Source organism: Cottoperca gobio, chromosome 5 (genome assembly GCF_900634415.1).
Source record: "Cottoperca gobio chromosome 5, fCotGob3.1, whole genome shotgun sequence".
In the NCBI taxonomy this organism is placed as follows: Eukaryota; Metazoa; Chordata; class Actinopteri; order Perciformes; family Bovichtidae; genus Cottoperca; species Cottoperca gobio.
In genome coordinates this window covers 24,414,784-24,427,858 of record NC_041359.1, presented here as the reverse complement: position 1 = coordinate 24,427,858, position 13,075 = coordinate 24,414,784, and the positions used below count along the sequence as shown (strand labels likewise).

At 42.4% G+C, this 13,075-nt stretch overlaps 1 protein-coding gene across 1 annotated transcript in view; it reads right to left on the bottom strand.

The window, feature by feature from the left end:
- Positions 1-13,075, bottom strand: part of ephb2b (eph receptor B2b) — a 131,100-nt gene that overhangs the window by 25,710 nt on the left and 92,315 nt on the right. The window contains 8 exon segments of the mRNA XM_029430725.1: positions 226-375; positions 706-921; positions 4,809-5,056; positions 5,196-5,318; positions 6,939-7,003; positions 8,460-8,568; positions 10,392-10,554; positions 11,794-11,918. Of these exon segments, the coding sequence (XP_029286585.1) occupies positions 226-375; positions 706-921; positions 4,809-5,056; positions 5,196-5,318; positions 6,939-7,003; positions 8,460-8,568; positions 10,392-10,554; positions 11,794-11,918 (1,199 nt within the window).

The following is a 13,075-nucleotide window of genomic DNA, read 5'->3' as shown; positions in this document are numbered from 1 at the left end:
TGTGGGAATGTTCATATAAAACCCCTGAGTAAAAGCTGCTGTTTAGCTGTGGGAAAGCAGATACAATGACACAATGTATCTCTGAGGAGTCTGGGGCTGTAATGAAACTCAGGAAGGAGATAATGAAAGTGTGTGGTGACTTGTGAGGCCTTGTTTTAAGAAATGTTTCAGGGGACATTTGACTACAGAATCAACAGCAAGTGTGTAGGAAAGGTAAATACATACATCTTGATTGGTCATGTCCCAGTAAGGCCTCTCGCCGTAGGACATGACTTCCCACATGACGATCCCGTAGCTCCACACGTCACTAGCAGAGGTGAACTTCCTGTACTGGATGGCTTCGGGGGCAGTCCATCGGATAGGAATCTTCCCTCCCTGCAAATACAAAGAGCACAACCTCAGCGAGGGAAGAAGAGACCGAAACCCGACCGCCACAGTGTCCTGGCTCCGGAGAGAGACACCGTTCACGGCAACAATGCTGACGGTAATCCAAACTGGGAGGTGGATATAACAAAACCCCTGGGAGTGTGGTACATGAAATACTGGAGGAGGAGGAAGGGAAGAACAGGTGAAGGGGAGATGTTTGTACGGGTAGAAAGAGCAGTGCGGGGGTGCACTGTAGTGTCGGTCAGAACCGGGTTAAATGAAACCAAATGGCGGCACTGGATGAATGACATACTCAACCAGGGATGAACAGATTCTTACCAGAGCGCTCGTGTAGGTGGGGTCTGAATTTTCATCCTCCAGGAAGCGTGAGAGACCAAAGTCCGACACCTTGCACACAAGGTTGCTGTTGACCAGGATGTTTCGGGCAGCGAGGTCACGGTGCACATAGTTCATGTCCGCCAGGTATTTCATGCCTGAGGCGATGCCACGTAGCATACCAACGAGCTGGATCACAGTAAACTGCCCGTCGTTTTGCTGTAAAACAGATATGTTGTGTTACAATACGTCATGGAGGAGGTGCTACAAGATATTCTGGGTCGGCTGACAATATGTGCATCAATTCAATATTCTAACTTCAGTCACACAAACATAGAGGACTTAGTTTGTTGCATTAGTGTTGGGCCTGAAGGGCTGAGAGCAACACACACGGGGATTGACAAATGTTTGTACAAACAAAGGATTATGCCATTAGAATGGGAACAAAACTCTTCACACAGTGGCATTAAGATAAAACATATGGTAAACACTTTTCTTTTTTGTTTCCTTAAATATAATTAGATGACTTTAATAACTCATCTATGTACCCCTTATTAAGATAAATGGTGCCAAATGATTCCCACTTCACTCCTTATAGTGAAATTATGATCTTTTCATTTTGACATGTCTACTTGTAACCCAACCCATATGTGGCTAACGTAGAAAAGTTACTTTGTAGTATTAGTTTCTGTGAAGAGGCCCTGCAGGACACTAACAGCCAGGTTTGGGTTGGGCTCAACTGGCCCTGGCAGGGCTAAGCTGGGTCTGGCTGGCTGTCTACAGCTGTTCCCCTCCACAGTTTGGTGAGGGCTTTACCCCATGCATGGGGAGCGTCTGGAGCGGTGGTGCAGCTGTGCGTCCAACTGTGCACACCTGCACTCTCCCCACCACCCACCACGACGCCCGGAAAACAGAGGATTCCAGAGAATGGAGCATGGGAGTTCGGGGCCGGGTGTGGTGCAGACAGAAAGGCCAAAAGAGGGAATTGGAAGGGCAGGCGAGCAGTGCCCCGAGCAAAGCCATATTAACGGTCTGCATGACCGCTCCACTAGCCTATTTCTCCTACAAACACTGCAGCTCATTAGTCGAGCGGATGCTTCTCCTCACGTCAAGCAGCTCTTCTTCGTGCACCACAGCAATTAAGAAGTATGCATTATTCATGAAACCTTTCTCACAAATACACATTGCAACCGAGTGTAATCTGTGTGCTGTGTTTGCACATACTTTAATTGGAAGGATACCTCCAAAGTCTTTTGGGTCAAGTTAAGTGAAAGAAATAACCAGGAATTTGTAGAACTATGTGAATGAAGGTCCAGCATGATTTATTTCAATAAAAATAACGTTTTATAGCAAAGACAAACTTGTACTGTCTTAACTTTTGCGGCTAATAGAATAATAATAATAATAAACACCAGTCCAGCTCTGATTGATCTCTAATCTTTCTCTCTCTACCCTTCAGGTCTTTCTGCAGGAGGCAGCAGGGGAGACAATCCTTCAGCAGGCAGCTCAGTATAGACTTCATTGACCATTTTAAACAAGTGCCCACCAGTCACCTCAGAGGAGACAAAACCGTGTTCAGAGGCTTTGACACTGTCAGCAATCGTTGTCATAAACTGTCACCGTGAGGTGATGCAGAGGTTCCCTGTTGTTTTGAATACAATGTGCTGTCAAATATGTTTAGCAAACATCTACATATACACAAACACCCTTCACCGGGAGATCAAATTCCAAAAAGAGCTGATGCTTTGTGTCTCCGAGGTCGGAGGCAGAATGCAAATAAAGGCTCAGTCTGAACAGTGTGCTGACAGGAGCTTGCTTGTCTTCTTCCTGAGAATGGTTTTGATGTAGGCTTGCAGCAGAGGGCTTAAACTGACTGTCAGGGTGGGTGTTAAACTGGAGGAAATTGTTTAAAGAGGTAGAGACTGATTTCAGGCAATTTTATATTGCTGTTCAATTCTTTAATTACAGTAATGCAATTTAATGGTTCTTATTAATTGCCTGCTTAATTTAGTTTATATACTTCACATCTGCATCCACAAAACAACAACCTTCTATGGTACAATGCTATTGTACTGTAGTCATTAACACTGCATAACATGCTGTGTTACTTCAGGAAGGGCTTAAGTTCATTTATAATGAACCCTAACCCTAACCCTAACCCTAACCCTAACCCTAACCCTAACCCTTCTCACTGATCTTACACTGGCAGACTCACATTAAATAGAGTTCCCATTACATCATTTGAAGTTAAACTAAAAATAAACCTTTTCTTTGGCAGAGATCATACATGCCCAATTTCTATCAATCAGAGGGCTATATTCTCCTCTTTCCAAAAAGGCTAGGAGAGCAGTCTGCGAGGATGAAAGCATCATTTTAATTTTTTTATTTCACTCGCACCCAAGACAGGTGGTGAAAGGCCACGCGACATCTCATCTCATAGCCAGCTTCATTTTTAAATATCTGACATCTCATTTTAAGTCTTGCAAAAATATTTGAATTATTTATGCTGGTTGTAAATGGAGGAGCATGGCCGGTTTTCTGTAATATCTTTCTCTGGTTAGATTATGAAAATGAAAAATACCAGGAGCTTGTGCGCTCTGCATAATACTTGTCAGGGAGTCGGTGAAAAATAAGTATGTGATTCTCACGCATCCATATACAGTGCTGCGTACTCAGTGAGGGGTAATCGTGAAGCGTTATTGCATAGAGCCGAGAGTACCTCTGAGGAGCTCGTGATTGACAGTATTCTGATAATAATGTTTACAGGTATTTGAAGTTGGATTACTGTGCATGAGTGTATAAACCATGTCAAATTACTGGACACATGAGTGTGTACACACAAGAGTGTTTGTCTGTGCAATAAGAATATGAATCCTTGTTTGTCAGCTGTCTGAATAACTAAAGGTAAGTACTCCTCAGGCTGAAGGATTCATCTTTTCTTGTATCAGAGTGCAAGTCTCAAGTATAACTTGAAATAATTAATAATTAACAATCTGTAGCTTGAACAGAAAACTATGAATTTCACTGACTATAATGGGAATTAACTTTCTGTAAGTGACTGTGAGTTTACTCAGCTGTAATGCGAAACCAAACATATTGATTGTTGTCTGGTGAATAATATGCTCTTTGCATGGTGAAGGTGATTGTCTTTCATCATTTTCTGACAGTGAGTGTAGCAGACATTGACACTGACAGACGAAGTTGTCAAAAAAACTCTTTTTTTTAAAGCATATCACAATAAAAGCTCTGAATTGACCTCTATGATTCAGAACAGTGAAGCAGCTCATCCTGTCAGTATGTGAAGGCCCTAGGGAAAGTCTAAAATAAAACATACTGGACATAACATAACAGACATGATCCGACCAGATATGCGACTTTTATCAGTAAATAAAATGCCCCTTTTAAATGAAATTGATTAATTATGGATGTCAAACACACCACTAGTGAAATATCTTAATGAATGTAATGTTTTCCTACAGGACACTGGACAAGTGTACTTAGAAGTTGTCGCGTCTGACTGACTTGTGAGGACAAGTAACTTCATTCATTTACAGCAGGGGTGTCAAACATGCGGCCCGGGGGCCAAAACCAGCCCGCCAGAGGGTCCAATCCGGCCCGCGGGATGACTTTGCAAAGTGTGAAAATAATTAGTTTTGATCATAAAGTAAAATACTGTTCCAGATACCTGTGACAAAATGTGTTGTGCCTTTGTAGATGATCTGTAAGTTGTAATGCACATGTGTAAATGATAAGCTGAGGCACTAAAACGAAGGGAAATATTTGGAGTTGTCGTTATTTATAGGTTATTATGCTGTGATTTTACTGGTTCGGCCCACTTGAGATCAAATTGTGCTGCATGTGGCCTCTACTATACTATAATGAGTTTGACACCCCTGATCTACAGTATCAGAGTCTATTGAACCAAATAACTTGGGAGTATATTCCTGGCATAATCATATCTTTTTCAACACTATGCAGACACCAGCCTGTCATTTCATTTGTAGAAATGAATCGCAAATTAAATCGCAATATTGTTTAAAAAAATGAAAGAAAGAAAGAAAAGGTTGAAAGCTAGGTGAGAGACAGAAATCTTAAAATGTGTTTACTCTGAGGAAGGAGTCCAGAGAGCCATTCTCCATGAACTCAGTGATGATCATGACAGGACTGCTTTTGGTGACCACGCCCTCCAGGTGAATGATGTTAGGATGGTCAAACTGGCCCATGATGCTGGCCTCGCTGAGGAAGTCCCGCCTTTGCTTTTCAGTGTAGCCAGACTTCAGAGTTTTTATGGCAACAAACATCTCCCTTTTACCTGGGAGTTTCAGGTTACCGCTGCACACCTCTCCAAACTCTCCTGTGAAGAGGTAACATGGAAAAAAGAAAGCAACGGTTCTATTAAACTCAGTAAGAGTAGCCGTAAGAAGTCTTTGTGCATCCATTTGTACTTCACAGTGTTGTATTCCATTCACGTTTCAGTTAGATCTTTCCATTACCTGCACCAATGACCTGTTCAATCTTCACGCAGGATATATCAATCTCCTTGGCAAACTCCCTCACAGCCTCGTTGGGGTCCTCATATGTGAACGGATCAATATATATCTTCATTCCTGGAGTCACTTGAAAAAAGGAAAGAGTCTCTATAATATTTGGTTTTGGTGCTTACACTCCTACGGCCTTGACGGTCAAACGCATTCATTCACATTAACAATTAATTCAAATTGCGTTCACACATTGCATTTTCTTTGTTGACATTCAGGTGATGAAGGTTAAAAGATGGAGGTGGTGGTGTGATTACAAATGATGGTTATGACTAATGCCTCATGGCTACCGTGTACAGCTTTTCCGCCAGCAAGGACATGGCACCGCCAGAATTCTTAGCCGTGATAAAGCAGGTTAATATATATATCATCTCCTGTGAGTCATAGTGCCATTAACACTCAGGAGAGAAACCTGGGCCTTATATCAGCATCTCTCAGCTCCACTCCAAGAAATAAATTGGCTCTCCTAAGCCCTGATGCCAGGTAAATTGGTTTAAGGTGGCCTTTAAGTGTGCAGGGACTTAAGTGTCCTGAGTTTTAAATCCGATTATTCGGCTCTCACCTCCACATCAGGCCTAAGGCTATTTGAATGGGTTCTGAACTCATACATGGGCTGGTGCAGAGCTGGAAGGGCATGCACACCGCCAAAGAAGCTGGCACACTTGGCTGAAGAAACGAGGTGCAGAGAAGAACAGATGGAGAGGATCTGACCAGGCAAAACCCCCCTTTAATAAAACCCTACAATCTCTTCCAAAGCTTTAAGCACTGTTCAACGGACCACCCTCCTTTAATGGCAAAGACCACCAGAAACAGGGCAGAAGCCGGAATTGTGACTGCTGAGAGGACAGGATGCACACGGGACACATTGGCTTCTGTTAATAGCTGTGAAATACCAGAGTGTCTTACTGGCACACTTTTCACTGTATCACAGACTGGACTTCTTCACACAGTGTGATCGGATTATATTAGGAAAGCGATTGCCTTTACAGTGGAATTAACATAAAGAGGATGAAGCAGGGTGGAAATTACACAATCAAATAAACAAATTAAGATGGGGTCATGAACTTGAGATGGTAAAATATCTGCGTTTTTTCCAATCATGCAGGAGGAGGATGGATTAGCTGTAATATCTTAGGCGGAGCCATGGTGAAATTACTTCTTTCTCCCAGAATTATTGTCAGTTAAGCTCTCTGCTACTGTACTGTATGAAGACACGGGGGAAAAAGAGAAATCCCATTCATTCACCAAGTCTTTAGAATTTTTTCAACAATGGCAAATGACTCATGTGGCATTAGCATGCTAATGGCGTCAACGTGAGTGAAGACTGACCTATTTCCAACACAATGGATTTAGTTAACTATGAAATGTGATGATGCCCAGAACACACACTTGAACATTGTTTTATGATGTGGTTAAATCCAGGCTCTGAGAGAGCAGAGTCACACAACAGGCAGGATTACTCGCAAGTGTGGGGGGTGGGGGGGCATATGAAGTATTGCTGTGACTGGGCCGTAGCCAAGGACACAAGCATCCAAGGTGGTAGCCATGGAGACAGATGTGTGAGGCAGCGGAGGGCTGAATGACAGCCATGGAGATGACTGTGTGAGATGGTAGTCATGGAGACAGGTGTGTGTGTGTGTGGTGATGAGGGAGGTACCAGCGGTAATCGGCGGCAGATATGAGTGGTGGTTTACTCACTGTGGCCGCTGGTGTAGTGCTGCAGTTTGTCCGTGTATTCTGAATCACCCCTTTCAAAGCCACGCCTCCTGGGGGAAAGACAAAGAACTCTAGCTCCGGTTCAAAAAGAGAGAGCGGGGGGGGGGGCGGCAGGAACACATATCAAATCAAACAGCCCCAGGTGTACCTGCACTAAAGATACACCGACTAAGATCACAGGGAGAGCCAGGAAAAGCATTCATTTGTTTTGCTACAGTGGATATGGCAGCCAGCCACATTACACAAACCTGTCTTTGTTTTCCAGTCTTGCACTCGTTGGGCACCTTGTTGAATTGTTTCAAAATGTTGTCACCCAGACGTGTCACCCATTGGTCTCTGTCTATCACAAGGTAGCCACGCCTTAAAGCTTATTGAGCAGCAATTGAGGCCATAAACCCATCAGGAAAATGTTTACTGAGGTACTCATGTAAGAGGTAGGAAGACTTCTTTACAACTGGACTTATTTTTGCAACCAGTGGAGTGGCATTGGCTATTATATTGGCTAGATGGTAGGGATGCACTGATCCGAACTGAAACAAATCAGTATTGAGGCAGATATTGACTTTATTAAGCAGATCGGGTACTGACCAGGCGTGAGCGATCCACATTGAAAAGCCTTCAGCTTCTTTGTCAATGACATTTTGAAATGCTGTCTTCTTTCCCACCCACTCAGTTTTTAGTGCCACAGCCTTGTTCACTCCATCCTCCTTATGATAGGAACCGTAGTTTATTCAACACTAGCTTCCACACACTGCAGTATGTTCTACAACTTCAACAACAAAGACATATTACAATATCTTTTTAAGTTCTGTGATAGTTCCATCACAGTGCATTGGAAACTTTTTATTTCTTTGACAGTCCAACAGTTCGCAAAAAACTCTCAATCTCATCTTGTCCTGGCGATGTTCCCAAAGTATCCCACAATGCAACTCACAACCTATGCCATTAGGCAGAAAACGTACTCAGAAATTCATCTTCGTTTTCTTCTGTGAATCAAAACACTGTACAGGAGCTAAGCCACAGTTTTAATAAGAGTGGCCCCAGTGGGGACTGCAATCTTAACCTTGGCCGAGTTACAAACTTTTGATTCTCGCTGAGCTGAAGCACCTACAGAACTTTAACGTCAGCAATGTTGACTTTTCTATATGATTTCTGCTGCTGAAAGACTGGAATGTATTAAGAACTAATATCTTGGAAACCAGATGTTTTATCTCTACAACTCACATATACAGTGAGTACAGGCAAGGAATTCGCTGCTCTCAAAGTTCTTACACGCAGTTCTAAGAGACACTTTCTGAAGATACACAGAAATAGACTTACAGCGACAGACAAGAACAACAAAGCTGAAGAAGACAGGTAAACATTATGTACATACAAGCAGGTAAAAGCTGCAAAATGCAAGCGAACAGACCTCATGCAACCTTACTGAGTACAAGCAAAACCACTTGAAAGGAGAAGAGTTGACGTTGGTTTGTTTAAATAGACAGAACGGGACTGACTCACCGGTTACAGACGATGATGATGACGACCACAGCGATGAGGAAGACCAAGCCAGCAGCTGCCGAGCCAATGATGAGAGGTAGCTTCTCCTGAATGCTGGTATTGTATTCCTCTGAAGAAAGAAAAAACACATACATAAACAGAGTGCCATGCACACACACACACACAGAGTTACAAGCTGAAACATATGGCTTAGCATCTGAGCCACTGCATATGGAGTGAGCAATGGGTGACAGACGGACATACGGCTGGGCGAACCAATGAGCATCTTGGCATCTTGACTGGCCGCATGGATCATTTTCCAAAAGCTGAATGTGTTCAGATGACGCGGATATGGACAAATCATCTGGCAGAAAGCGTGTGAAGTGAGGGGAGAGAGCATGTTTGGGTGAGACCCAGACTGATCAGGCAGCCAAGAGCAGGAATCCAGCTACTGAATGGGCACACAGAGGCCGAGCCAGGCCCTTCGGATGAGCACTGCTAATGACACACAACTTCACAAGTTTAGCCTCATACACAGGTTTGTGAGATCCTCGTGACTTTGTGCTTCCGCAAATATTGTCTTCTATAAGGTAGAACACTATAAGCATTAAATGGTTAATAATACACCATAAGCAGATATAAATACACTGTTTATTAATGTTCAGTGTGTGTCAACAGTTATAACTTCTCCTATGAGGATATATTTTATATAATTACAACTGTATTACCATTTATTATTAGTTTATGCACCAGCCTCCACTTTTGGGTGCGCAGAGGAAGATGTATTTTACAAATATATAAATACACACTTATATCTTCTTATAGCTACATTATAGTGTGTTACTTACCATTTCTGAAATGTTTATGTAATGCTTATACATGCTAAATATATTTACCCACATCTTTATCCACAGAGGGGGAACTCTGTTGACCACTGTTGGTTTATTTTGTATTTTAATTATTTAAAATCCTGAAATACAGCATGCATTTAAGGTACCACTCTTATTAAAGAAATAAGAGAATTTATTAGAGTTTATCTGCTAAATAACCTGTAATAATGTAATGTTGGTAAAATGAATAACGGTGAAAATTGTTATTAAAATCTGTAAAGAAAATCCAATTGCTACAGTAAATCAAGTTAAAGAATATATAATTTATAGTGCAGACAATGTGGTTTCAGAAAGGGACTAATTTTCACTTTTTACTCATTGTTTCCTTCATCCACTTCAGCATTTCTACTGATTTAAAACATATTTTTGGTGCATGGGGACTTAAAATCCAGGTACAAACAACTTGAACTGATTTACTTTCTTTAAAAACATTTAGCCTTATATATCCTCTGTTAATATTTACAGTTAGGAGTCAGTTCTGATATATCTTTAGTGCTGGCATCTGTGTGTGTGTGGCAGCATCAAGGATTCCCGTATGAAGGCTCAGGCTAATGATGGCCCTGAGCGCTGCAGGCTGAAGGAAATGAGATGTTCAGAGGGGGAAAACCCAGGCCTTGGCTCTAACATTAACTTACATGACTGATGTTTACTCAATGTTCCTTCTCCTCCCAGTCGTGTCACAGTACAAAGATAAGACAACTTCAACCTCATCCTTGACTTAAAGGCTTATGGTGGCAAATAGCAAAAGAACTCTCTTTGGCAAAAGAAGATATGGTATTTGTGTACCGCACGTAGGAAAGAAATGCTGGAATCTGAATAACAAAATAATTATAGTACAAAGTGTGGGATGTTTTGTATTACTGAAAGGACATGATGAAAAATATGAATATAATTTCATGCCACACTAATCTGGTTTTGAAGTACTTGAACTGTTTACTCCACAACATGATTTCCTCTCATTCCCACAGCTGTCTGTATCCGTATCACGGGGTGTGTCGATGGGCCACGCATGAGCGGCGATAACAGCTCTGCGTGCTTTGGGGAACATTAGCTGAATTCTCACCCTCGGTCATGGTCTGGAAGTACAGTTTGCCACTGTAGCGTCCAAAGCCGGCTACGGTGCGGGCCCGGACCTGGAACACGTAGATGCTTCCTGACTTGAGGCCACGGATGACCACTGTGTTGGTCTGGCTCCTGATGGCGGTAGCGTTATACTCTGATTGGTCCTGGGGGAAGAAAAAGCAACATGTTACATTTTTTTGCAAATTAGTAATTACAGTCCAAATTGCAAAGGCTAACATTTATGAAACGCCACGTGGATAAACTGTACGCGAGGTTAAGATCTGTTCTTTATGTCAAAATATATAAAAATAAACTCAGCAAACGTTCAGGGTTTCTGCTTTTGACTTTGGGATATTATTATTGGAATAATTTAAGCATGATAGACAACTATTTATATGTAAATGTATTGCACTGCATCTGAAACATTGAGAGCAGAAACGGTACAGTAAAAGGCAGTGATACTCGACGACGTTCACAATAACCACAATCTGAATAATTTGCTCCGACACAAAGCATCGTGTTTGGTAAAGCAGCAGAAGTGACGGAGGCACACATCCAGCAGCTGCGGTTAATTTGGTGGCAGTTTCAGGTCAGGCGGCCTTTTTGAGTGTGTGCCTTCTGATGATCAGAGCTGTATGTCACCGCCATGCTCCTCCTCTCCAGAACGCAGACAGGTCTGAGAGCGGAGACTGAGACTATTTTAGCGGCTCCCTTCAAACCAACTGCTCCGTGCACACTTCTGAGGCACAGCAGGGGCCGGGACAATTGTTTTGACAGCTCTCTCCAGCAGTGTCAGAAAAGGGAATTATACTCAAAAGTGGAACGGCTCAGCATGTAGACAAAAAGCTTGACAAACGCTGTATATATGTGCGTGTGTACACGTGTACATGTGTGTGATTGTCTTTGTATGTTTGTGAATGGCTGTATTCGTCGCTGTATTCACATTTTACTGATCATTTTTGCATTGAATCAAAACAACTGCAAAGTGTTCTTGTGAGAAAGTATGCTGATTCGGTGGAGCTTGCCTCTTGAATACTATTTTTACAGCAGTCAGCGCGCCATTGTTTCAACCACAAGTCTCTGCGCATCAATCCCCAGTGGCCTTACTGAAGGGCTGAGAGCTGTTTCCTTTTCCAGTGACTGACCGTGATTATAATTGAAAGAGAACGAGCAGAAGTTCTAAGCAATGTTCAGAAGCTCTGACTATATGCCTCCTAGGATGGGCTGTTATGCAAACGATCGTGAGGGGATATTCTGAATTTAAATGCACAACTAAATAAAAGAGTCAGTTTTTACCATTAGCGTATGATTTATTTAGTTGGGTGGGGAGAAAAGGAAATGGAACTGTTTGTATGGATCAGTGAAGGCGTGGAGGAGGAAATGTGTTGCTGCATCACTGATACCTTTTCATAATACTGAAGCTCATAGTCCAGGATGACTCCATTAGGCTGGTCAGGCTGGGACCAGGAGAGGGTGATGCTGTCCACGGTGCGACTGATCTGGTGCATTATAGATACTGTCGATGGAGCTGCGAGGAGACAAAGACAGTGTGTTAAGGATGAGGCAAATCAGCCTCTACATACTTCACAGTCACGCACTGAGAGTTTTACAGCATCTTGAATCTCTCAGCGAAACACCGGGTACTGCAAAGGTGTAATACGTAATGCTATAAAATCTATGTAATATACTGCAGTCTCCTTTTAGAGAGTCTCACAGCCAGACACGCACTGCAGGTTGACAAGTTACAACACTTGCTAAACCGCATAAGCAGCCTCCCGGGACTTCCCAGTGTCAACTGTGATTTCCATGTGATTAATTTACGCTTGTCAAACCACTGATAACCATGTTTGTCAAGTAAATCATTTTTAAATCATCAGACCACCATGCATTACATGCAGGAAGCCCGATGTTTATGCCACATAAACTAAACAAACAAAGTCACAAAAATGCAAGAGCTTCTTTTTTTATGCACCGTTTTTGTCGTTTACTTTTTATTTTATTTAGTTGGAGTTGTTTATGCATATTTCCTAGTAGACGACGGCTTAAAGGATCATAGCAGAGGTTTTCCGTGCTACAAATCTCATGTGTTTTAGATTAGCTTTTTATGTAATTTGATCATTTTCAAAGGATAGTGAGATGAAAAAGAACCAATGGGCTATCTCAAAGAGGTAAGATCGGCTGTAATGTGAGGTATACATTTAGTAAAACATCATTTTTTGTGACAATAACTTGAAAATGTTCAACATTATTGAAGATTTTATGAAGTTTTTTGCATTGAAACAATTAAAAACAACCCCCCCCCATTGCTAGATTTCTCCTCATATTTTCATGTCAACACAATTGTTAAGACTCAATGACTTGTTACATCATGGGTGGCCTACTACAGTCTTGAATAACCTAGTGACTTAAAACGTTATACATTCTTTTTAGTACAACCATAAGGTCAAGGGAGCGTGATCACCTCACGTCCTCCAACAACCATTAAGATTAGTTCAGGGTGCCGTGGGTCAGTGTAAAGCTAAGAGAAGCTGAAGATAAAAAGCTTTGTCTGGGGAGCCTGGCAAGGCCTGCAGGCCTCTACGTCTGAGCCTCTGTGTGTGTGAAAGGGTAGGGTGGGCTCGGGAGTCAGAGAGGGAGGGGTGCCGGGCAAGATTTATGGACACCGAGCCCCACGCTCATCCCCTA